Source organism: Tupaia chinensis, unplaced genomic scaffold (assembly GCF_000334495.1).
Source record: "Tupaia chinensis unplaced genomic scaffold, TupChi_1.0 Scaffold145093_1, whole genome shotgun sequence".
Classification (NCBI taxonomy): Eukaryota; Metazoa; Chordata; class Mammalia; order Scandentia; family Tupaiidae; genus Tupaia; species Tupaia belangeri.
Window position 1 is genome coordinate 1,311,806 of NW_006204954.1, and position 26,885 is coordinate 1,338,690.

The window sequence follows — 26,885 nt, forward strand, 5'->3', positions numbered from 1 at the left end:
CGCTTCCCCTGTCTCTTTCTCTCTCTGTCGCTCAATGGTGAGTGTACATCCTCTGTAGCAAATTAAATAATAATAATAATGATTTTTAATTAGCTAAATCATTCTTTAAAAAACAGAAAAGAAGAAGCCAGAGATTCACTAGTTCTCTTTCCTCCACCATGTGAGGACGCAGCAAGACAGCTGACTACAAACCATGAAGAGGTTTGCAGCTAACCCTTCCCAGACCCTGACCCTGCTAGCATTCGGATCAAATTTCTAAACTCTAGAACTATGAGAAGTAAGTGTTTGTTGTCCTAGCCATCCAGTTTTATAGTATTTTGTAATAGCAGCCTGAGCTAACTAAGATATCATGCCTCAGACAAACATGTGTTAAATCCCCTTTTCTCTTCTCTGAGAAGTACAAGGTGGACCTAAACCCAATCTTCTCTCTGTATGTCCCACCAACTTCCTCCTTGAGTTGAAATAGGTGATTTGACACCAGGCCCAAGAAATACCTCAACAGTTTCCTGACTCCCTGCCTCTGTTTACTGCCAGCCTTTCTCCTTGCCAGGTATGGCTTCCAAGCTGGACATGATTTCTGTTCCATGCAGCATTCCCCCATCGCCTTTTTACTCAACTCTTCAGCACCTCTTTTCACTCTGCTATGGGCTGCCTCCCACCACTGCCTCTGCTGGAGTGTCTTCCTCACTGCCCATGCTCGGTGGTACTGCTCAGGGCACAGCCTGCCATTCTGGACACAGCCCAGCATGGCGCCTACAAATAACATAAGGTCAAAAAATTGACAGTTGATTAATTGTAAGATTGCTGCAACATATTTTCTTTTTTTAAAAAAGGAATTATTTTATTTAACTTTATTTATTTACTTTTAAATTTTTTTTTTTTATTTGACCAGAGTGGGACAGAGTGAGAGAGAGAGGAGCAAGCCACCAGGTCCGGGACTCAAACGCAATCAGCCATCTGTAAGTCCAGCACCCTTATCCACTACGCCACCTGCCAGCCCAACCACAACATATTTTCAGGTCCTTCAAATACAGATGCTGTAGGAAATTGTTTTCCCAAAATGGCTGCCTCGGTGTCTTTTGTCCCACATGCTCTTCTGCAATATGACCTTGCATACCCCATGGAGAGGAGAATTGATTTCTTCACGGCTATGAAATCAGGGCGGGCCCTCTAACTGCCGTGACAGACCGAATATGGCAGAGGAAACACTGTGCCCGTTTCAGGCATGCCCCTCACTAGCGTCTGCGGCTTCTGCTCTCTGCCTCTTGTAATGCTTGCTCTTGCAACCCAGCTGCCCTGCCAAAAGAAGGCCAAGGCATGCAGAGAGGCCACGTGTTAGTGCTCTGGTCAAAAGCCCCAGCTGAGCTCTCAGTTAACAGCTGGCATCAACTTTGTACATGTGAGCAAGCCATGTTGGATATCTAGCTTCAAAGTTCTGGCCAAACTATAATCCCATCACAGACTCTCGGCTGAGCCCAGTCAATCCACAGAGCCATGAAAGATAATACACAGTTGTTTAACATTTTGGGTTAGTTTATTTTGAAGCAATAAATAACTGGAAGAGATGCTAACAGGAATGATATGTACATCTCTGACCAACTAAACCCAGCTTGAGCTGATCTAATGCCTGCATGATCTTGCGTAAGTGGTCCATCAAGTCTGGGCCTCTTTGTCTTCATCTGTAAACATGGCATAACTATGTGTGTTAGTTTTCCACTGCTACTATCACAAAATGCCATAAATTAGTGGTTTAAGTCTGTAGTGGGTCTCACTGGGGGGAAAAAAAGTGTTCATAGGCCTGTATCCTTTTCTAGAGGTCCTTGGGAGAATCCATTTCCTTGCTTCTTCCAGTTTTTAGAAGCCTCTTACAATTTTTGGCTCATGGCCCCTTCTGTCTTCAAAGTCAGCAATAATTAGCTGAGGCCTTCTCACACTGCATTACCTTGACCCCTATTCTGTCTCCCTTTTCCACTTTAAAGAACCATTACAATTACATTTTTGGGCCACCCTGATAATCCAGGATTTTTTTTTTTTTTTAGAGGTTTTTGCCTGAGAGCATATGTGCTTGGAGGTTTGAGGAGAAACAGAGACAGTGGGAGAAAAAGTGAGAAATCACCCCCTGTGGGGATGACCACCCTGCAATCCCTTCTCCTCTATTCTCCTCCCAGGATCTTGGGGATACACACACGTGTATTCAGTATGAGTGTCAAGCCACAAGGTCTGGGACTTGAACCACGGTTGGAGTCCGGTGACATAAGCGCTACACCATATGCTGGCCTTGTGGGATGATCTTATTTTAAGGCCATTGGACTAGTAGATTTAATTCCATCTGCAACTGAAATCGCCTCTCTGCCATTTAACCTAACAGAACTTCCTGGTTTACAAGGAAGGGATTAGGATGTGGACATGTCTGTGGGGTGTAGAGGGCATTATTCTGCCTCCCGCACCATCCTACCTCTTTCTCTCAAACCACAGTAATATTGGGAGGAAAAATGAGCTAGTAAATGTGTACTGATTTTAACTAGCATTTTATTTATTACACAAGAGTTATTGAGCACCTATTATGTGCCAGGCACTATGTTAGATAGTGGACAGATTTGTTGGTATACAAAACTGACAAGATCTTGGGACCAGCAGTTAGCGTAATGGCTATGTCGCTGAACTCCCATGTAGTTATCCCAGACCCAGTGGCTTAAACTCACGCCGGGCGCGTGTGCGCGTGTGTCCAAGATCCCAAGAGGAGAATGGAAGAGAAGGGATTGCGTCATGGCTATCCCCTCTGGAGGATGATTTCTCGCTTTCTGTCTCTCTGTCTCTCTCTGTCTTTCTGGGGAGCAAATGTACCCTATAGCAAAAACCTCTCCCCCCGCCAAAAAAAAAACTGACAAGATCTCTAATATCATATTCCTGTAGTGTTGGACAATCAATTAATCCATATATTGATAGACTATAGGCCATAAATCAGTAGATTTTGAATAAATCTAATATATCCTAGACGGTACTAGAAGAATAATATCAGCTCATTTTAAGTGCTATAATGAGAACTAAAATAGGATGACATGATGGCTTCTTTCCAGTGGGCGATCAGGAAGGCCTTCTTGGATAAGGTGACATTTGATCTAAGAGCAGAATGGGAAGAAGCAAGCAAACTAGGAAGATCTGAGGCCACTAAAGAAGACAAACATTTGTGAAGAACTCAAAGCTTGAATCCTTTAGCAGGAGGAGCTGTGGGCCTGAGGCTTACTCTGAGGCACTACAGGCACCATGTATAGGGCCCACAGACATTTTAAGAGCCAAAGAAACATTTGAAACTTAGGGGGAAAAAAAAAACAAAGACTGGGGACCACCAGTTAGCGTAATGGCTATGTCACTGGACTCCCATGTAGTCGACCGCGGTTCGCGTCCTGGACCCAGTGGCTTAAAGCTCAGGCTGGGCTCATGTGCATGCGTGCCCAAGATCCCGAGAGGATAATGGAGGAGAAGGGATTGCACGTGGCCATCCCCCCTGGGGGGTGATTTCTCGCTTTCTGTCTCTCTATCTCTCTCTCTGTCTGTCTGGCGAGTGCATGCGCCCTATAGCAAAAACCTCTCCAAAAAAAAAGAAAAAACAAAGACTGATTCTAAGATACAAAAGAAAACCACAAAATTGAAGTGAATAAATATTTAATTGACAGAATCATACTTCATCGATTGTTAAATGTAATATTCATAAAATATTTATTACATTTGTAAACAATCCGCAGGATATATTTTTTCACCTCCCTCAAATTTCCAATTATGCACAGCATTCTAAGAAATCAATCATAAATTAAGTGAGTTTATTGTAGCCAAATAATTGTAAAAAAATTTTTTTAAAGCCATTTAGAGTAATAAGCAATAAAAACAAAACAAAACATGTATTTAAAGTGGAGTATGGGACCATATAAATGTGCTTGATAAATTGTAGGGTGGGGCTCCAGAAATAGGAGTTCTTAGACCTTGGAAAATCTTCATCAGATCCAGGGCAGTTAATAAAGCCCTGAGGAGGGTCTGTCGCCCAACCCCAGGGCAACCCCTCCTCCAGCACAAATGGAGGAAGCCTGCTGGCTGCCTAATCCATAACCTCATTCCAACCACCTCCTCAGAAATGACTCAACCCTTTCCCCTCTCCCCTTGTGACAGGGAGGGTAAGGGAAGCACAAGGGCATCTCCTGGAGAGCAAGACCAGTCAATGTCAGCAGCGCAGCACTGCCAAAACCAGACACTGCAGTCACCTACAGACACACAAAGCCAAAATGCACCCAACACATCCATCAGTGTGCGTCCGCGGTGCTGGCTTCTGGGGTCCTCACTGGGTTGGTGGAGATAGGTGTGGATGGCAGTGGGGGCCTAGGTTGTTAATCTAGGAAGAGTGTTGATAAACTTGGTGGAAGACTCTAGAAGGCAGAGCTAAAGAAAAGACTCACAGGACCAGCAGACGGTATAATGTTTACGTTGTTGGACTTCCACGTAGTCAATCATGGTTCAAGTCCTTGACCCAGTGGCTTAATAGTCATGTGTGTGTTTGCCCAAAATCCTAAGAAGAGAATGAAGGAGAAGGGATTGCAGTGTGGCCCTCCCCGCAGGGGGTGATTTCTCTCTTTATGTCTGTCTCCTGTCTCTCTGGTGAGTGCACGCGCCCTGTAGCAACATCTCTCTCTTAAAAAAAAAAAACAAAAAAAAAACAAAAAAAACGGTTAGACTCTACACAATTTCAGGCTGCCTAGAGCCTGTTAATGGGCTGGAGATTCAGACCATGTGGAGCCTGCAGTCCTGGTGGGGTGGAGAATGTACATGTGTGAACATTATTACGAAGCACAAGTATTGAGTGAAGGAGGGTACAGAACAGTGGAGTGAACCTCAGAGACTCTTGCTAACCATGAAGGCCTTTCCAAGGACTTGAGGGTGGATACAGACTGGGGACAGGGAAGCCCCTGTGCTATGGCTGAAAAGCAGCCCACCACTCTCCACATTCTGAGGATTTCATGGCTCCCAGGAAATCTTAAGTTTGTGTTTCTTTTTTTCTTTTTTTAAAGAATTATTTATTTAGCTTTATTTATTCATTAACTTATTTTAATTTGACCAGAGAGAAAGAGGGAAAGTGAGAAGGCAAGCCCTCAGGTCTGGGACTCAAACCATGGTCAGCCATGTGGGAAGGTCCAGTGCCTTAACCACCATGCCACCTGCTGGTCCCCAAGTTTGTATTTCTTCATCGATATTCTGCAACATCAGTGGGAAGCAATTCACACCATATTAATTTTCCACTCTCCCTTACAATCCTTGTCCATGTTATATAAGTGTAATATTATTATCATTTTATAAATATTTATCTATAATATTACTATTAAATATACTATATTAATATATAAATATATGTTCATTCTATTATAATTGTTTTTCAATTCATGTTCTATGATGAACATTTTTAATATTACAACCTATTTTTAGTATTTATTTCTGTAGTTTCTAATGGCTACCTAATTATCTAAGAAATAGGTAGGATTGTGGTTAAAGAACTGGACTCCCATATAGTCAACTGAGGTTCAAGTCCCAGACCCTGGAAGCTTGAAACTCACGCCAGGTGTGTGTATGTGTGCCCAAAATCCCAAAAGGAAAATAGAGGAAAAGGGATTGTGGCATGCCATCCCCTCAAGGGAGCAATTTCTCGCTTTCTGTCTCTCTGGTGAGTACACACACCCTATAGCAAAAAATAAAACAAAACAAAACAAAAACTCTCTAAAAAAAAAGAAAGCAAGAAACAGATGAAATGTACCAAACATTTTTCACTCTTCTCCTACCATTCATTGTACATATATTGGAAGTAACCTTACCATCTATTGGGTTGTCAGAAAAGTCATGTTGCATTTTTGGAAAAACAGAAAAAATATGTCAAGACTTTTCCAAAAACCCAATATCTTAATGTATGTAGCTAGCTTTTTCCTCCTTTTAGATTATTCCCTTAAAATTTCCCACATATTGGTGAAAGGAAAGTGATAAACTGCTTTTCAAAGAGGTTGTCCAGATACACACTCCTGCCAGTAATACAAGGGTATAAAACATTACCAATCTGTGACTTTATTATTGATTTTAGTGTTTAACTTTGTACTTTTTGAAAAAGAATTGTTTATATATCATGCTAATATGAAGATCTCTAAGGTATATTGGCAATTAAAACAAAAAGGCACAGAGTAGTATATATTATATAGTGAGCTACATTTATGTGATGTTGGTGTGTATGTGTGTGTGTTTAATCACACTTTCTATATGAATAAATGGAAAATTCCTGGAAGACTAAATAAACTATTAATGGTGTTTACTCTAGGGAGCAAAATTGAGCTGTGGGTGAGCCATCCAGTGGCATGGTTGAGGTGACTAGATTCCACATGGCTGACTACACAGTTTGAGTCCCAGAGCTGTTGGCTTGAGAAATACACAGGGCACGTGTGCATACAAGTCCAAAATCCCAAAAGGAGGAAGAGGTGGAGAAGAAGGGATTGCAGCATGACCATCCCCCATGGGGGGTGCTTTCTCACTTCCTTTCTCTCTCCATCTCTCTCCAACAAGGGCCAGACATGTGGGAGTTGGAGTAAGAGACACTTGTTATCATGTATCCTTTGGTACAACTTAAACATTTTTTTCTGTCATGAGTTATTCTTATAACTTAAAATTAATTTGAAAATAGAAAAATAAAGTGAACCATGTGAAGATGGGACTACTGCAGTGGTTATTAACTCACACACTGCACTCATACATGAGTTTGAATGCTTGCGTTGTCACTGAGAGTTGTAGCACCCTGAATGAGCTTCTCAACTTTTCCAAATTATAGTTTTTTAATTTCAAAAAGGAGAAAATAATACAATATTGAAAGTTTTTGTCACTGTGACTAAATACAAAAGTACCGTGTTCAGCATCTACTATGAATGAGCCCAGGCATGAACTAGTTGCTATGGAGAAAACCAAGTAGAATGTGAGTGTTTCTGCCTTTGTTGCAAGTACGGTCTCCTTTTGCTCCACTTTCAATTATTCCTCCCCTAAATGAGTAGAAAGAATGGCAGTTGCTTTTAGAGGAGATGTCAGTAGGGGAATATGAGCGGTAAATCATAAGTTCTTTTCTTTAGACAGGGCCTTGTCAGGTCACAATCCTCCCACTTCACCTCCCAGCTAAGACCACAGGGTATGTGAGGTTTTTTTTCATGTTTTTTGTTTTGTTTTGTTTTTCCATAGGGTACATGCACTCACCAAAGAGAAATAGAGACAGAAAGAGGAAAAGTGAGAAATTATTCCTCAGAGATGGCCACACCATAATACCTTCTCCTCCATTCTTCTCCCAGGAGTTTGGGCATGCACACACACATATATCTGGCATGATTTTCAACCTGCTGGATTGGGACTTGAACTACAGTTGGCCATGTGCGAGTTCAGCACCTTGACCAGCAGGCTACCTGCTGGCCCCATCACAGGGTTTTTGTTTTGTTTTGTTTTAAGAATTGTTTACTTAGGTACCAGAAGATGGTGTAATGGTTATATTGCTAGACTCCCACATGGCCAACCACGGTTAAAGTACTAGACCCAGAGGCTTGAAACTCACGCCAGGCATGTGTGCATACATACCCAAAATCCCAAGAGGAAAGTGGAGGAGAAGGAATTGCAGCATGGTCATCCCTCATGGGGGCAGGGGTGTGATTTATCACTTTCTATTTCTGTCTCTGCCTCTCCAGTGAGCACATGTACCATATAGGAGAATTTTTTTTTAAATGAATTATTTATTTAATTATATTTTTCATTATTATTATTTTTCATTTGACCAGAGAGAGACAGAGAGAAATAGAAAGGAAAAGTGAGAAAGCAAGTTGCTAGGTCTAGGACTTGCACCACAGTCAGTCATGTGGGAATCCAACACCCTAACCACCACACCACCTGCTGGCCCCTACGGTGCTCTTTAAGACAGCATTTCCTGTGTTGCTTAGGCCAGCCTCCAGCCCACAGTCTTCCTCAAGTTGCTAGGATGACAGGCACATGCCACCATATCTGACCTTTAGTTGGACCTGGAATCAAACACAGGCCTTTCACATGGTCCCAGCCTAAAGAACACGCCAGCTTAGCAGTGCCTACCTCTGTGACTGGGTCAAATCATTGATTCTTACCCCAAACAAAGTATATTACAAATAGCAATTCTACAAAATCCCAATGGGTACCTCAATGCGGGACCAGATTCCCCCGAAACATTCTAAGTCCCCCTCCCACTACATGACTGACATGGCCCAGAGCACATACTTTATTTGGAATGTTGACATCACTTCCTGCTGCCAGTAGCACTTTGCTGCATTCTTCATGACCTCCTTCTACAGTCAGAAAAAATGGTGTCTCTCCATTCTATTAAAAGAGAAAACAATTTAAAATTAATTGCCCCTTGGCATGGAATGAAATTACTTGAGAAATGGCATGCTTTCTCTATAACTTTTATGCATTACTCTTAATAAATGGGTAGAATTTATCTATTTATGTGCCAATTTATAGGGCCAACACTATATGCTTTGGGACAGTTAAATATATTAATACAACAATCCTATATAGACAAGGTTAATTTTAATCCCTATTCTAGGATAAGAAAACTAAGCCTCGGCTAAAAAATGCCAAAACTGTAAATCCAGCTGTTGACTACAAAGCATACACTCTTAACTGCCTGTTAATGAGGCCTCCTTTCAGAGTTTCCATCCACCTTTCATATTTTTTCTAGTAAATATTTATTAGACAACATGAAGGGATCTTCCAAAGATTCATGGAAAATGTGTATTATAGAAAAACTATGCATGGGTTTCAAAGTCTTTTTAACCAAAATAAACTAGTTTTAATTCCTCTCTTCATATGTATTAGGGTTAAAAAGATAAATAGAACATAGACTCTACTGACAAGGGGATAAAAGCCTGTTAAGAAAGATAATCTTGGGGGATTGTGCCAGCAGATGGCACAATGCTTATGTCACTGGACTCCCACACAGTCAACCACAGTTCGAGTCCTGGATCCAGTGGCTTAAACTCACATTGGGTGCATGTGCGTGCGAGCCCAAGATCCCAAGAGGAGAACAGAGAAGAGATTGCGGCGTGGCCATCCCCCCAGGAGGGTGATTTCTCACCTTCTGTCTTTCTGTTTTTCCAGTGAGCAAACATGCCCTATAGCAAAAATCTCTCTTAAAAAAAAATAAATAAAACTCACACCAGGCACATGTTTGTGCATGCTCAAAATCCTGAGAGGAGAATGGAGAAGGGATTGCAGTTTGGCCATCCCCCTCAGGAGTGATTTTTATTCATTATTATTATGCTTGATGGTCAGAAAAGAGTGCACACACAATCAAAAATAAACAAATGGAGGCTCTATCTTTGTACACAATCCTCGGCCGAAAGCCTGGCATACGTTCTCTCAGAAACCGGAAGAGAAAAAATGAGCATCTAATAACGCATGAAGAGACTTCAAAGAATTTGTGGATAAAGGAATTAAAACATGAATTTATTTTAGTGCAGAAAGTTTTGAAATCCATGTATAGCTTTTTCATAATTTACATTTTCCATGAACTTTTTGAAGACCCCAAGAGTATTACTTTTGCCCATGATGATACACATGATCACACCTACTGCACCTGTGATCGTAACACAGATAGTAACATATATCACTTGTTGCACATTCCCATATGCCAGGACTAGTCCCTGTACTAAGCTTACTACACAGCCTTCCATTTAATAGACGAAAAAATGAATGGATTAATAAACAAAGTGCTATGGGATACTTTGAAGAAAAAGTAAGTAAGACTCTTTTCATCTTTTAGTTTCCCTGCCCTTCCTCTTTTGAAAGCTATTCCTCTGACACTTCCCCATTCACATCCTGTGCTCACCTGTGATGAGCACTTCCACCTACCTCGTTGGTCTCATTTATTTCTTCCCACTGAGTTAGCAGCATGCGCACCGCAGGACAGTGGCCGTGCTTTGCCGCGAGGTGCAGGGCAGTGTTTCCGTCCTGCAACACAGACATACTTGAGGTGGAATCCCCCGTGCCAAGGAACATATCCTTTCATTTTGGTTAAAGCTGCAGTCCTGAGAGGGCCACATTACCCACAGTTTTAAGAGAAAGTTATAAATGTTGAAGTTTTACATGAAAACGCATAGCTGTGTGAACCAGTAGGGAAAAAAAAAAATCACCCATGCTTCTTGTTCTACCTTTGCTGCTGATTTGCTAGCAAAAGTAAAGTAACAAAAGTAATTTCATTGAACTTACTTATAGTGATGGAAGAATTTGGAAGGTGATTTAAGCAATGCATACCAAAAGATTTAAAAATATGTAGAATCCTTTAACCCACAACTCCAAGTCCAGAAATTCTCCCGAGAAAATCATCAAATGTATACATATGTAGGTACATATGTATAAACATATGTATAAACAGACATATACACATGGATGTCTACCCTGGGGTGTTGCCTCCCCGATCACGTAGAGCTGGGTGTCCAGGAGAGCTCAAGGGAGGAAAGGAGAGGGCGGGAGTTGATAATGGAAAAAGCCATGTTGTCTATTGACTTCACAAATATTTATAGAGTGAAAATTGCTAATCTGGACAATCCATAGCAAAAGTGGACAGATTTCACCAGGACACCTAGGATTCTCTGTGACTGCAGTTAACAATTTAGCAGTTCTAAAGTCAATCAAAATGACATCACCAAATCTACACCGTTACTCCCCTGCATCGCCGTTATTTCCCTTTCTCTTACTTTTACCAAAGAAATAAAAGTCCAACTCACCTTGTCCTTTTCTGAAGTATGTAGATGAAGGAAGGTAAGTTTTTCTATCATTTCAACGTGGCCCCTCTCAGCTGCCAAAAGAAATGGTTTTCTTCCTTTCTGAAAATCAATCGCAAACCTCCAGCATTTATTACATACTCGGTGAGCACGCAAGACCACTAGCAAGGCTGGCAACATTTTAAGGATGATGAGGGGCCAAAATGGTTCTCCCTGTCCTTCTTTGGGGAGGGAGATGACAATCTCTCTGATCCCAAACCGCATAAGGGAATTCCACATCAGCGTAGAATCAGGGGGGCAAGAAGTACTGTTCAGAATAGATACGTCCAAGCATCTGGGAGGCACTCCATCTCAGCCAGATGACAAGATCACTTTTTGTTTGCGCACACAAGAGAGAGCCAGAGACAGGAAGAAAGTACCCCCAAATAAGGTGTGGTCACACAGCAATCCTTTCTCTACTTCATTCTTTCTGGATTTGGGGCATACATGCATACATGCCCAGCATATTTTCCAAGTCACCAGGGCTGAGAATAGAATCATGGTTGGCCCTGTGGGAGGCACCCCCTTAACCACTAGGCTGGCCCAGGAAAACTGTTAAGAGTAGGCTTCTGTGGGGATCAGCAGAAGGTGTAATGGCTATGTCTCTGGACTCTCATGTAGTCAACCACGGTTTCAGTCCCGAACCTGGTGGCTTAAACTCACACCGGGCACGTGTGCGTGCGTGCCCAAGATTCCAAGAAGAGAATGGAGAAGGGATTGTGGCGTGGCCATCCTCCCTGGAAGGTGATTTCTCACTTTCTGTCTCTCTATCTCTCTTTCTGGCAAGCGCACGTGTCCTATAGCAGAAACCTCTCCTCGCCCTCCCTTCCCCCCCAAAAAACCAGTAGGCTTCTGTGAAGTGGAAGAAATGGAATGGAGCAGTGAGGCATTATCCAGAAACTATAACTGAAGAGAAGTGTTTAGGTCTAATTTGCTGGGAAGAGAAGTTCAAATATAGAATTTCCTGACAATGTTAATTCCTCCCACTCTCATGTTGCCAATGGAGACTGTGTTTGCAATAGCCAAAATGTCATCCGGAAAAGTGAATATCCCATAGAAACTTAGCTTACGAACTTGAAGTATTTAAAAGCAGGAAAAGGAAATCAGGCTGGCAAAACAGTGGCAGAGTATTTTCTTCCTTTAGAGAGAAGACACAAATTAGTTTAATGTAATATCAGAAAGCTTAGTGGATATCTGTAAGGGGGAGGGGAAAAGCCTCTTTATGACAAGGATCACATATCCAGTATTTGTCATCTAATCCCGTTAAGGCTGGATAATAAAAAGATCATGGCCACTGTTAACCTGAGATTACAGTGCACAAGTCCCCAGTAACTAGAGGAAAAAGGAAGAGAAAATGCTTGAATGATAAATAGCAAAAAATAAAAGAAAATAGAAAATATTGACAGAGTTCAGTCCGATAAGGGGCTGTATTCATGCATGTAAGGAAGCTGGAGAAACAAACTGGTACCAAAAAGTTTACTTACTTCTGCCTACTATGGTTTGAATGTTTTCCCCTCCAAAACTCCCACTGAAATTTAATTGCTGACCTGGCCAGCCATGGTGTTGCAGCAGTATCACAACATTCCATGGTGTGGAGGCCACACAGAAAGGTCTCGAATTCACATCCAGATACATATCAGGTACACACGCATACCCATGACCCTGGCTGGCTGGCTGGAACTGGGGTGAATCATGGCATGCGGAACCTTATGGGGATGCACCTCTCTCTCTCGCCATCTCTCTTTCATGGAATAGATAAATACATTTAACTTAAAAATAAAAGAGGTTTTGTTTTTGTTTTTGTGAGTTTCTTTTCTTTTCTTTTCTTTTTTCCATAGTGTACATATGCTTGCCAGAGAGAGAAACAAGACAGTGAGAGGGAAGGGAGCCAGAAAGACAGAGAGAGACAGAGACACAGAAAGAGAGAAATCATCCCCTGGGGGAATGGCCACGCCACAATAATTTCTCCTCCATTCTCTTCCTGGGATCTTGGGCACACATGCACATGTGCCCAGCATGATTTTTCAAGCCACCAGGTCTAGGACTTGAACTGCAGTTAGCCATGTGGGGGGAATCCAGTGACATAATCACCATGCCATCTGCTAACCCGAGGTGGTTAGACTAAGAGGAATCCACGCCATTACTGAAGGAGGAGGTTTATTGCCACAGGTTTGTTATCATGAGTTCTTATTCTCCCCCATGTCCCACTCCTTTGGCCCTTCCACCTTCCACTATGCGATGACACACTGAGAAGGCCCTCACCAGATGCCAGCACTTTGATGTTGGACTCTCCAGAACTGCAAGCCAAAAAATTGCTGTTTATTGTCTAAAAAAAAATTTCACCTAATTATTGTCCTTGGCCCAGATATCTTGTCAATGAGAGGTACATCCCCAAGCCATCAAAGTTTGAAGTCCTTACTCTTCGTCATTTTCATTAAACCACTAAGAAAGAGGAAAGGGAAGAAACAGGCTCTTTGGAGTCACAGTTTTCTACTTATAAGTTAGGTTCTAAACAAAGGGCAAAAATCTAGCCATAAGCCATAAACAAGTCTTTGGAAATGACAAACCAAAAATGACTGTGTCTGGCACACACGTATCTGCAAATGGAGTCAACAGATAAAGGTTCATATAAATGACAATAAAGTTAATGGGAGCCTCTGGTTTTACACAGATGAAAACGTGGTCACACATCCTTATAAATCATTTGTTCATAGATTAAACAATTACTGAGCACATATGTAATGTGCTGTTTCCTGCTAAGCAACAGAATGGACAGATGGAAGATGACTGCGTCATCCTCAAGAAGCTCAGAGTCCAATGGGGCATGGACATATACACAAATAACTACACTGCAACGTCACAGCTGAATGCAGGTGATATACAGGCATGCATGACCATGTGTTTGTGGGGGCGGGCAGGCGACATGAAACAGTAGAAGGAGGCCTTTACAGACTGCTATCGCACTAGAACAGAGAACAGAGTACTTGTCATCTACTTCTGCCCACTACCTTTTCCACTGGAGAATGACCCCTAGTCCATTTTGTAGAACTGTTAGTTATAGGCTTGTGCCTCTGCCACCCCTTCCCCCTTGGCCACAGTGCTTAGTTCAGGGATGGCCACTGCCAAGTCAGGCCAATCAGAGTCAACCATAGTATTTTATTCTGGCATATTCTGTTTTTTTTTTTTTTTTTTTGAGAGAGATTTTTTGCAAAGGGGCTCATGTATTCACCAGAGAGACACAGAGAGATAGAGGAACAAAGCAAGAAAACACCCCCCCCCACCACCACCACAATCCCTTCTCTTTCATTCTCCTCTCAGTATGTTGGGCATGCATGCACACGCACCCAATGTGAGTTTCAAGCTGCCGGGTCTGGGACTTAAGCCATGGTCGACTATGTGGGAGTCCAATGATGTAACCATTATGCCTTCTGTTGGTTCCCCATTCTGTATTTATTCTCAAATTATCAGCTAAGCCGACAGTAGCCCTCCTAATAAGGAGACCCTGCCTATACATGAAGCCAGCACTGGGGAAAGCAAAGTTAAAGAACAGGAGGAAGAGATGAAGAGTCCTGCTGATATCATTGGAGTTCTTGACTTCAGACATATACAAAGCCATTCATGTCTGGATTTTTTAAATGGAATGAACCAATAAATTCAATTGTTTTCTTATAATAATTCTGTCACTTTCAACTAGATGGCCTCCTATATCACTGAATTAGAATGACAACTGCATCCATTGATGGGGTGTCTTTTCAGGTTCAACTAAACAAACTCACACTCACAAAGTGATCACAGACCACATTTGGCACCAGTACACTCAGAAGACATAGGACACAGGGGCAGGTGGCAGCACAACAGTAAAATGCAATGCTCTGTGAGGCTGACCCATGTGGGGAGGTTCTTGGTTTATATCTGAGCCCTCCCTGAATACGTCAGGCAGATGTGTGCCCATGACCTGGGGCTGGCTAAGACTGGTGGGTGGATTGTGCCTTCAAGATCTTGTTGAGGATAATGTCTCCCTTCTCACTCATGGAAGAAACAAAGAAATTAAAAAAAAAAAAAAAAAAAAGGTGTAGGACATGAACCAGAGCTTGTCAGTGTCATAGGTGTCCAAGAGCTATTGTTTTGGGGTCCCCATGTGAGCACTTAATTGCAAGGTAACAAGATCCACACTGGGCAGGTGTGGGAGCCACCTTGGCTTAGCATGCTCATGTCTACAGGAACAAATATCTCTGATAACAATTCCTTGGGGACAGCTTCCAAGGTCCCCACAACAGCCATGCCTGTTTACAAGAGTTATGCATCCAGGAAAGCCCAGAGCATGGCTTCTCCTTGTGGTATTTCTAGGTCAGCTGTAGTTCTTCCTAGTCTAGATACAATTACCAACTAGGTACCATTTTATTATAAGTAGTGCTGCTTAGTAACACAATTAATATTCTATCTTTATCTTGTTTGCAAAGACACAGAGCCAGAAAGTTAACCAGAAAGCAGGAAAGGGGTTCTGTTAGCTCTTTACTCACAGAAACCATAAATATTACGTGAGGGTGCTGTCCCCCAGGGTGGCCACTTGCTTCTTTCGTCTTTCTGTTAACCTTGTCTAGTTACAACACACCAGTTTTCTTTGGAGAACTCCCAGACACACATACATACCCTGCCATTTAGTGCACTTGGTGCTGAAAACCACCCAGCCTTACCTGCCCACCTCCTCCCACGTGAAGTGATCACATAACCCATGCTGGTCACAGTGCTTGGCTGAGGGTTGGTATTACGATTCAAACAGGACCAAAGTTTTTTCTAAGATTTATATGTGAACATTTGATGAAAGAGGATTTTTCTTTCTTTTTTAAAAAAAAGAATTAATTAATTATTTATTTTAATTTGGCTTAAGAGGAACAGAGTGAGAGAGAGAAAGAAAGTAAGCCGTCAGGTCTGGGACTTGAACCATGCCTGGCCATGTGGGAGTCCAGCACTTTCAACCACCATGCCACCTCCTGGCCCTGGACTTTTCTTTCTTATGGATCAAAATCCAAAAGGATATAAACCATCTTTCCTCCACATGAAGAATGTACCTGTGAATAACACCTACATGCAGATAGCCAAGAGCTGGAGAAAGGAAAAAAGCTAAATCCAGCCATATCAGAAGCCAGCAGAATATACCCTCAAACTCTTTATTTAGGAGTTAATAAATAACCTTTACTGTCTAATCTACATTAAGATAGATTTTTGTCACTCATAACAGGAAGAATTCTAACTAATATACAACTATCAGTATTAGCAGAAATATCAGGATTCTGTTCAACTTTAAAATGACCATTCTATTTTACCGTTGGTTGCTACAAAGTTTGGCATTTCTGCATAATTAAAATGACAGAAAACCCACCCACACATAAAGCCTCCTCTGCTGAAAAATAGGAGTTGCTGAGAAAAGACTACAGTTGTCCTAGAGGAAACACCTTTCCAATCCAAGAAAACAGCTATTACTTTAAACTTTGGATGCCCTTTCAAAACGTGTATATAGTATAATGTGTAGAGTATTTTCAACTGGTCTGGTCTGAGATGTATTTCATGCTGGGTAAATTCTCTTTACAAGCCAAATGACTTATAGCAATTGAATGTTTAAAAATAATGATAATAATAATAATAAAATGGAATAAAAAATTCAAACTCTAAAAAAAGTTCTCATCAAGAAAAAATGTGCAAGTCAAATTACACAAAATAAGGCTATTCAATGCAATCTACATCTTATAAATAAATCAAAAGGCAGCATAAAGAAAGATGAGGTCATAGTAAAATGAGATACAAATCTTTTATCCCATGTAGAGCATATCATTAGGCAAAATAATAACACAATTTTCAAAGATATATAGATAATATAACTTTCTTATCATGCTTTATTTATTGTTTTATAAACTGCTCAACCCTTTTTTTTTAAGGTTTTTGCCATAGGGTGCATGTGGGCACCAGAGAGAGACAGTGAGAGGGAAAGTGAGAAATCACCCCCACAAGGGGATGGCCACATCACAATCACTTCTCCTCCATTTTCCTCCCAGGATTTTGAGCATGCACACACATGTGCTCAGTGTGATTTTCAAGTTGCCAGGTCTGGGACTCAAACCGTATAAGCCCATGAGGGAGTCCACCACGCCACCTGCTGGCCCCAACTGCTCAGTCCTTTTAAGTGATGTACAGGTAGGCCTTTCCCAGCAGTCTCACAGAACATCCCTCACTGAAAGGCAAGATCTTCCAGTCAGGCAAACAGCAGAGTCTAGTGTCAAAGACATGAAGCCTTGAACCAGTCACAATGCCTCCCGGCCAGGGATCCTGCTTCCCTTTCCTACTTAACTAAGGAAAGTGCAGGGCCCCTTTTCTCTTTTTTCCCTTTGTTAACTCAAAATGTATCTAATCTCATATGTTTTAACTCAGTTTATTTAAATTTTTATGCAAGTAAATAAGTCTGAGGGGATAAACTGATTACTACAAATTATTTTTCTTTTCTTTCTTTTTTAATTGTCAGAAAGTACATGTGCTTGTCAGAGAATGAGAGGGGGAGAGAAAGCACTCCCCAGTGGAGTGTGGTCATGCCACAATCTCTTCTCCCCCAGTTCTCCATCTTGTCAGAATTTTGGACACACACACGTGCACGTGAACCTGGCATGTCTTTCAAGCTGGCTGAACCTGGGATTCAAACCACACAGTCAGCCACATAGGATCCAGCTCCCTTAAACTGCTAGTCTATGGGGTAGCTCTATTTTTCATTTTCTTGTTTACTGTCAAGGTTAAGTTATCAAATTCAGCAAAATGTATGTCATGAAGTGGGCACCCAAAATCCAATATGGTCATCCTTTACTGCAGAGATCCCTGAGATATGGCCCTCAGAGCCTCTGGGAGAGGCCGGGGGGTGGGGGAGATGCACAGTGTTGCTTCTGAAGCATGCCCACACCGCACAGTTTCCTCCCCCTGGGATTAGGAATTTATGAGTGAACCCTAGTGTAATGAGGAACCCTGAATAACCAGGGATTTGAGAAGGAAAGGAGGTATGCCAGGAGATAAAAGGAGCTGACAGAGCCGTGTGTTACCATGAAGGTGCAACGTGGCTGAGGTGGGGTGTACAGCATGGGTTCTTCCCTCACGGACTGGAGCCAACAGCTCTGATTAACCCAGTGTTGTTAAATGTTATAGGGTTGTTAGATGAAGCAGGTGTCTTCTCAGATCTCCTATGCTCATTGTTCTCACTCATCCAACATGGAAAAAGAAACTTCTTTGCATTTTGACTTCCAGAGACTTCTTATATAGACTCCTTATATTATTTGTTTAATTACCAGAGGACTCACATGCTGACCAAAGAGAAAGAGAGCAAAAGGGAGAGGGAGAAAGTATCTCGCAATGGGGTATGGTCATGCTGCAATCCCTCCTCCTCTACCTCTCCATCCTGTTGGGATCTGGGGCACACACACACATGTGCCTGGCATGGTTTTCAAGCTTCTGAAGATGGGATTACAACCAGTAGACCGTGTGGGATCCAGCTGCCTTAACCACAAGGGTAAATAAATGCTGGCCCCATAGACTCCTTTAAACCAATGGAAGTTCCCCTATATCTGTAGCTAAAACCAACCTAATATTGTACCACTAAGCTCTTAAAACATCCAACAAATACACAAGGAGACTTCAAAAAGTTTGTGGAAAATGGAACTAAAGTACGACTTAAATTTTGGTACAAAAAAATATTAACTCTGTGCATAATTTTTTCACAGTATGCATTTTCCATAAAATCTTTAAAGATCTCTCTTATGAGTGGCTTTTGAAGCTTTTCTATTTCTCTCCCTTCCTAAATATTTTAGTCTGAGTATTCACTTTTGATCACCAGATGGCAGCCATGTGTAGATTCAAAATATCTAAGCTGCTACCGTAACTTCTGGCTGCTCTAATCTCACCACTACAGAGGCCACGAAGACTTCTAGTGTTATGAAGCTGGTATAAACCTCACAAGATTTCTTAGTGTCCTGAATTTTTCCCACCCATAACCAAACTCTTCTGGGCTAGTTAAACCCATTTTGTTTGAAAGATCTCCTCCCAGAAAAGCCTTCCGTGTTAGCATTTAGACTTTCTCTATGCTACAGAGAAGGGTTTTATTATAACTCTGACAGGTAAACAAGCCCTCAGTCACTTTCTGAAGATAAGAAATTAGGGAAGAGGGTAATGCTGAGAAGATGGAGTGATTTTTGGCAAATGTAGTCCATGAACTTCACACTGTCTTTAAGTGAATACAGAAGGGAATTACTTAATCAATCCTGCAGTCCCAATCTTACGATTGACTTTTTTCCCCATTTCTTTTTTAAAAGAATTATTTAATGAATGAAGTAATTAATCAATTTTTTCTATAGGGCACAAGCACTCACCAGAGAGAAACAGAGAGAGGGAGAGAGAAAGTGAAAGCAAACCACCAGGTCTGGGACTCGAACCATGGTTGGCCATGTAGGAGTCCAGCACTGTAATCACTATGCCACATATTGGCACCCCCATTTCCTTTATTATGTTAAAATGCTCATAAAATTTACCATCTTAACCATTAATACGTGTATAGTTCAGTGGACTAAATAGATTCATGCTGCTATACAACTGCCATCCATTTCCATAGCCCTTTTTATCTTGCAAAACTAAAATTCTGTACCCATTAAATAACTCCCCATTCTCCCTTCTCCTAGCCTCTAGCAACCATCATTCTAACTTGCTTTTGCCAACCCAATATACTTGACCCTACTCACAGATCTTAGAAAAGAAGATCTTAGAAAAAAAGCAGGCTTTGTCTTTTCCATCCATCAAACTAATTTTCTTATAGTAGTACTTCAACGGGACTCAGAGAGTCTCCCTTCTCTACACAACCCAGTGGGCTCACTATTTGCTCATTCTCTTGTATGTCTCTGAACCCGTCTTTCTTTTTTAAGTTTATTTATTTATTTCTTCCATGAGAGAGAGAGACAGAGAGACAGACACTACCAACAGGGTCCTCACGTCACAATCCTTCCCCAGTCTGTCAACCCAGACAGCAAGCACACCTGGATACCCTGCATGCTCAAGGATGTTCCAGAACATAAACCCGGGACCTTTTCCATACAGGCCCAGCCGCACCAATGATAATGTGCACCAGGCCCTTTGAACCCATCTTAATGTAAGAGTTCTCCACTGGACATGAGGCTCACACAGTCTGCTGCCAGGGTTCTTAGGTTTTTTCCCTAACAGAGACAGAAGAGGAGGGAGAGGGGTGGAACAGAAAAGTTCAGAACCAGCTGAACAGAGATGATGGACAGAAGGGCTGCTGGCCAGCAGGTGCTCCAGAGTGACAAAGGTTCCCTGCAAACCTGCTCTGCTTTTTGAACCCCGTCGGCCTGCCTGATCCTTCCCATACACTGCTGTCTCCCATAAACACAGTCAAAGCCCACCGAAAGGAGAAGCAACTGTGTCTCAGACACCACAGGCCCTCAACAAATAACTGCTGAACTGAATGGAACAGAATTGGTTCATGGACAGCATCCGCATTCACATGGATCAAACTAGAAATATCCAACTTCCTCCTCCTGACACCAAGTGGTGTTTGACTGTGGTTGTCAGTTTGAGGAAATCAGATAGTGCATTTTGCTCTATAACAATGATTATAAAACTATTATTTAGCAAACACTTACCACATATCCAGCTTTTTGCTAAGTGCCTTATAGTTTACCTCATTTAAATATTCTAGCAGTGGCTGTGCCAATATTGCTACATATGAATGGCTTGGAAGGGATGTGCCTGACTGGAAGGGGATTATAAGAAATGTCGGAAGCTCATTTGTACAAGTACTTTTACATGAGATTGAAGAAATTTCTTCCTTCCTTCCTTCCTTCCTTCCTTCCTTTCTTTTCTTTTTTAGAGACATTTTTGCTATGGGGCACATGCGATCACCAGAGAGACAGAGAGAGACAGAAAAGCGAGAAATCATCCTCAGGAGGGATGGCCATGCCACAATCCCCTCTCCTCCATTCTCCACTTGGGATTTTGGGCATGCATGCACACGTGCCCAGCGTGAGTTTTAAGCTGCCTGGTCTGGGACTCGAACTGTGGTCAACCATGTGGAAGTCCATCTATGTAACCATTACACCATCTGCTGGTCCAAGAACAAAGAAATTTTAATCATATGTATTAAAAAACAGAGGTTTGCTGACTCAAAATTTGGGAGATAAGACTCCCCCCATCAACCCTCCATGCTACCATGAAGTAGATTTTATTATTCTCATTGTACAGATGGAAAAATTGAGACTTTCAGCAGTTGGATAACTTACTTAAATCCATACAGCTAATTGGTAGTCTAGGCCACAGCCTAGGTCTGTCTGCCTCCAAGCTATAAACATATAGTGTTTTTGTTTTTTGGGGTTTTTTGTTTTTTTGAGAGATTTTTGTTTGTTTGTTTTGTTTTATTTTTTATATAGGACGCATGAGCTCACCAGAAAGACACAGAGAGACAGAAAGCGAGAAATCACCCCCCGGGGGGGATGGTCATGCCACAATCCCTTCTCCTCCATTCTCCTCTTGGGATCTTGGGCATGCACGCATACACGCCCAGCGTGAGGTTAAGTCACCAGATCTGGGTCTCAAACCATGGTTGGCTACATGGGAGTCCAGCAACATAGCCATTGTGCCAACTGCTGGTCCTTAAACATATAGTTTTTTAGTCACTGGTAAAGAAAGTAAAATAAATTTATAGACCTCATTTGAAGAAATAGGTTAGAAACTGTTTTTAAAAATAGGGTCAGGGAAAAAATACAACATTTTTTAAAAACTGATCTCATGGGGCACATTAAAATGGCAGTTGTTTTTGGAGGAGGGTGATGCCTTGTATCTCTTCTAAGAATAGCACTTTAAGGGACCAGCAGTTAGTGTAATGGCTATGTCACTGGACTTCCATATAGTCGACTGTGGTTCGAGCCCTGGACCTGGTGGCTTAAACTCACACCGGGAGCGTGTGCATGCGTGCCCAAGATCCCGAGAGGAAAATGGAGGAGAAGGGATTGTGGCATGGCTATCCTTCCCAGGGGTGCTTTCTCACTTTCCATCTCTCTGTCTCTCTCTGCCTTTCTGGCGAGTGCATGTGCCCCATAGCAAAAACTTCTAAAAAAAAAAATAGGGTCAGGGAAAAAATATAACATTTTTTAAAAGAGGTGAAATGTAGTGACTCTTATTGACGAACTTCTAGAGAAGCATTCACGGAGAATAATGCTTTAGTGGCACAGAATTTGTTCGTTGGAAAAGTCATGATGCATTTTTGCACAGAAAAATATGTCAGACTTTTCTAACGATCCAATAAACCCCAGAAATCAACATGCCAGTTGCACCAAGGATACTGCTCTATGCCGAAAGCATCAAAGGAGATATTCCACGGAAAAGACAGTCCCTGATACATGGACAATGCCCACTGTCACCCAAGAAGGGAGACAGTATAGCGTGACAATTGGGGTCAGCCAGACCTGGCTCTGTCCAATTTGGACCAAGTACTTAACTTCTCTGAGCCTCTGCTTCCTCACCTATAAAAATGAGCAAAATATATTCTACCTCATGTAGGATTATTGTGGGAATTCACGAGCTAATCTATTCATTCAGCAATGATTTGTGGAGCATTTGTACGTGCCAGGCCCTAGACCTCTTGCTGAAATAATGTATGCAGATAGCCTTCCTCTGCACCCAGCACATTAATAAACTCTCATGAAGTGGTAGCTGGTATTATCATGCACCTCCTTAGGAAAAGAAAAGGCATAAATACATACAGTAAAACTGCATTCTGTTCCATGGCCCATTACTGCATAACTTTGGGTCAAATACATTTCAAAAAGGTGGGGCATAATAGAATAAAATTCAGGCACACAACTAAACACTAAGGGGAATAGACACTTTGTGCACCCTAGCCAGGACGAGGGAGTAGAAATGAAGAGGGAATCTGGCTGCTTCCTCAATACTTCCTGTCCTGTCCTTCCACTCACAGAGGCTGGGGCCACTGCCAACACAAACACTCCCCTTCTGCTCTGGGGCCTGCCACAGTGATGGGGGCATGGCTACAGTTCTGGCCTGTCTACGCTGCTGCTCTGGCAGTTCCACTAGGGGCAGGAAGAAAATGGAATTTGGTGGGGTACACATGAACACACCTGGTCAGGCTGGTTCAGGTCCTGCAGGTGCAGGTCCTGAATGAGGTACTCGGCGATGCGCACGCTGTTGCTCTGAGCTGCAAAGTGGAGGGCGTTCATTCCATCCTGAAGAGAGCCAGTGAGGGAGACACTCACACAGTGACCTCCGATCTTTCTCCTGTCCTCATTGGTGAGGAGAGAGCTTATGTCCAGGGTGACCCACACACATACCTGATTCTTAGCTCTCTGGTCTGCTCCAGCTCTAACCAGCATGAGCATGATTTCGAGGCTTCCAGACCAGGCTGCCAGGTGAATTACCGTCAAGCCATGCTTCCCCAGAGGAGAGAAGAAGAGAATCTGTCACTCAGGTGAGCCATAGCTATCCACAGACACCAAGTTAATGCTAGGTTGCTGAAAATCAAAAAATAGGGGCCAGCAAGTGGTATGATGATCAAAGGTGCTGGACTCCCACATGGCTGACTGTGGTTCAAGTCCTTTGGTTTCTCACTTTCTCCTTCTCTCTCTGGCCAATCTAACTGTAAAATAATAATAACAATAATAAATAAAGTTAAATTAAAAAAATAGTAAGAGAATTTAATATAAGCAAAGATGATATGTCAATTCTAGGGGGAAATGGGTGTATTTAATAAGCAGTGAAGGCACAAGTAGTTCACCATCTGGGAAGAAAAGAAAATGATACGCTGTATCATATACCCACAGAAAAGCACACAAATGGGGCCAGACCCAGCGGTGCAGTGGTGCAACTGGCCCCACATGGGAAGGTCCAGGCTCTTACTGTAGAGTCTCCCTGTACATACCAGGCACCCCTGCCAGTGATGTGGGCTGGCTGAGGCAAGGGGTGGGCAGTATGAAGATTCTGTTGGGGATGTCTGTCTGTCTCTCTCTCTCTTTCATGGAAAAAATAAAGAGGAGAATGGAGGAGAAGAGACTGGGGCGTGGCCATCCCCCCCACCACCACCACCGGGGAGTGATTTCTCACATTCTGTCTCTCTATCTCTGTTTTTCTGGTGACCATATGCGCCCTAGAGCAAAAACCTCTTGCCCCCCAACCAAAAAAATTATTCTTTTTTAGGACCAGCAGATTGCATAGCAATTACATTGCTGGACTCCCACATAGCTGACCACAGTTCAAATCCCAGACCTGGTGGCTTGAAAATTATGCCAGGTACATGTGCGTATGTGTCCAAAATCCCAGGAGGAGAATGGAGGAGAAGAGATTATGGTGAGTTCATCCCCCAGGGGGTGATTTCTCACTTTCCCTCTCATTGTTTCTGTTTCTCTCTCTGTTGAGTGTACGTGCCCTAGGGCAAAAACCTCAAAAAAAAAATTTTTTTTTTTCATGGCAGTCAGCCATATGGGAATCCAGTGCTTTAACAACTATGCCATGTTTTTTTTTTCTTAAAAAGTACAGAAATAATAAATATATTAGAAACGAAAACAGACTATACTGTATAATCTTTTAATCAAGGGTTATAGAAGGACATAGATCATAAATAAAGTCTATAATGACAGATTTTTCTTTTTTCTTTGCTATAGGGCATATGAGCTTGTTACAGAGAGAGACAGGTAAAGTGAGAAGCATTCTCCAGAGTGGATGGCCATACTGAAATTCCTTCCCCTCCATTCTCCTCCTGGGATTTTTCCACACATATACACACGCCTGCCATGTTTCTCAAGTTGTCAGGTCCAGGACTCAAACCACGTAGTTGGCGATGTGGGAAACAGCTGCCTTAATCGCCATGCCACCAGTTGGACCAAATAATATTTTATAAAGACTTTTGCTATAAGGCATGTGTATTCACCAGAGAGACAGAGAGAAAGAGAGACAGAAAGTGAGAAATCACCCCCCAGAGAGGATGGCTACACTGCAATTCCTTCCCCTCCATTCTCCTCTTAGGATTTTGAGCATACACACACATGTGCCTGGTGTGAATTTCAAAAATCCAGGTCTGGGACTAGAACCATGATTGTGGCCATCCCCCCCACCACCACCACCGGGGAGTGATTTCTCACATTCTGTCTCTCTATCTCTGTTTTTCTGGTGACCATATGCGCCCTAGAGCAAAAACCTCTTGCCCCCCAACCAAAAAAATTATTCTTTTTTAGGACCAGCAGATTGCATAGCAATTACATTGCTGGACTCCCACATAGCTGACCACAGTTCAAATCCCAGACCTGGTGGCTTGAAAATTATGCCAGGTACATGTGCGTATGTGTCCAAAATCCCAGGAGGAGAATGGAGGAGAAGAGATTATGGTGAGCTCATCCCCCAGGGGGTGATTTCTCACTTTCCCTCTCATTGTTTCTGTTTCTCTCTCTGTTGAGTGTGCGTGCCCAAGATCCTGAGAGGAGAATGGAGGAGAAGGGTTTCTCACTTTCCCTCTCATTGTTTCTGTTTCTCTCTCTGTTGAGTGTACGTGCCCTAGGGCAAAAACCTCAAAAAAAAAATTTTTTTTTTTCATGGCAGTCAGCCATATGGGAATCCAGTGCTTTAACAACTATGCCATGTTTTTTTTTTCTTAAAAAGTACAGAAATAATAAATATATTAGAAACGAAAACAGACTATACTGTATAATCTTTTAATCAAGGGTTATAGAAGGACATAGATCATAAATAAAGTCTATAATGACAGATTTTTCTTTTTTCTTTGCTATAGGGCATATGAGCTTGTTACAGAGAGAGACAGGTAAAGTGAGAAGCATTCTCCAGAGTGGATGGCCATACTGAAATTCCTTCCCCTCCATTCTCCTCCTGGGATTTTTCCACACATATACACACGCCTGCCATGTTTCTCAAGTTGTCAGGTCCAGGACTCAAACCACGTAGTTGGCGATGTGGGAAACAGCTGCCTTAATCGCCATGCCACCAGTTGGACCAAATAATATTTTATAAAGACTTTTGCTATAAGGCATGTGTATTCACCAGAGAGACAGAGAGAAAGAGAGACAGAAAGTGAGAAATCACCCCCCAGAGAGGATGGCTACACTGCAATTCCTTCCCCTCCATTCTCCTCTTAGGATTTTGAGCATACACACACATGTGCCTGGTGTGAATTTCAAAAATCCAGGTCTGGGACTAGAACCATGATTGACCATGTGGGAGTCCAGTGCCTTAACCACTATATTATCTGCTGCCCCCCCCATAGTTAAGTTTTAAAAATGTATCTCTAACAAGATAAATGGCCATTCTCTAATATCTGAAGCATTCTTACAAATCAACAAGAAAAGACAAATAAGCCATTAGAACAATGGATAAGTAAAAGTGCTCTCTTAGTTACTAATGCAAATGACAATGGAAATCATTATTATTTAAGCAATTTGGCAATCGCTATCAAAATTTAAAATACAATCAGCAACCCCACTCCTGAAAATCTATCCCATTAAAAAAAAATTTCAGGACCTACTGTTAGATATTCAAGCATATTAATTATAACAGTAAAAACTTGGAGCAAAGTAAATGCCTATACATATGGGAATACTGAATAAATTATGGAGTAGTCACACCATATTATGCACCATTAAAATAATAAATTAGCTTCTTAATTGACCTGGAAAGATTTCCATGAGCATTGTTAACTATGGAAAATGAGATGGAGAGAAAATATAATATAATCCCATTTTTAAATAAAAGAAATCGTAAGCAAAAACCCCATATGTGTTGGGTCAGCAGACAGTGTGGAGGTTAAGAAGGCAGTTGCATCCCACATGGCCAACTGTGTGGTACACCCCAGCAGCTTGAAAAACATGCCAGGCGTGTATGCATGTATACCCAAAATCCTGAGAGGAGAATGGAAGAGAAAGGATTGTGGAGTGCCCATCCCCCTTGGGGAGTGATTTCTCACTTTCCTTCTCTCTGTTTGTGTCTCCAGTCAACACATAT

At 42.1% G+C, this 26,885-nt stretch overlaps 1 protein-coding gene across 2 annotated transcripts in view; it reads right to left on the reverse strand.

The window, feature by feature from the left end:
- Nucleotides 1–26,885, reverse strand: part of ANKDD1B (ankyrin repeat and death domain containing 1B) — a 67,876-nt gene that overhangs the window by 24,878 nt on the left and 16,113 nt on the right. For both annotated transcript variants that reach the window (XM_014583909.2, XM_006167782.2), the window contains exons 4-8: nt 23,216–23,314; nt 23,006–23,110; nt 10,803–10,901; nt 9,928–10,026; nt 8,293–8,391 (exon numbers count right to left, since the gene is read on the reverse strand). In XM_014583909.2, the coding sequence (XP_014439395.1) occupies nt 8,293–8,391; nt 9,928–10,026; nt 10,803–10,901; nt 23,006–23,110; nt 23,216–23,314 (501 nt within the window). The remainder of the gene's footprint in view (nt 1–8,292; nt 8,392–9,927; nt 10,027–10,802; nt 10,902–23,005; nt 23,111–23,215; nt 23,315–26,885) is intronic.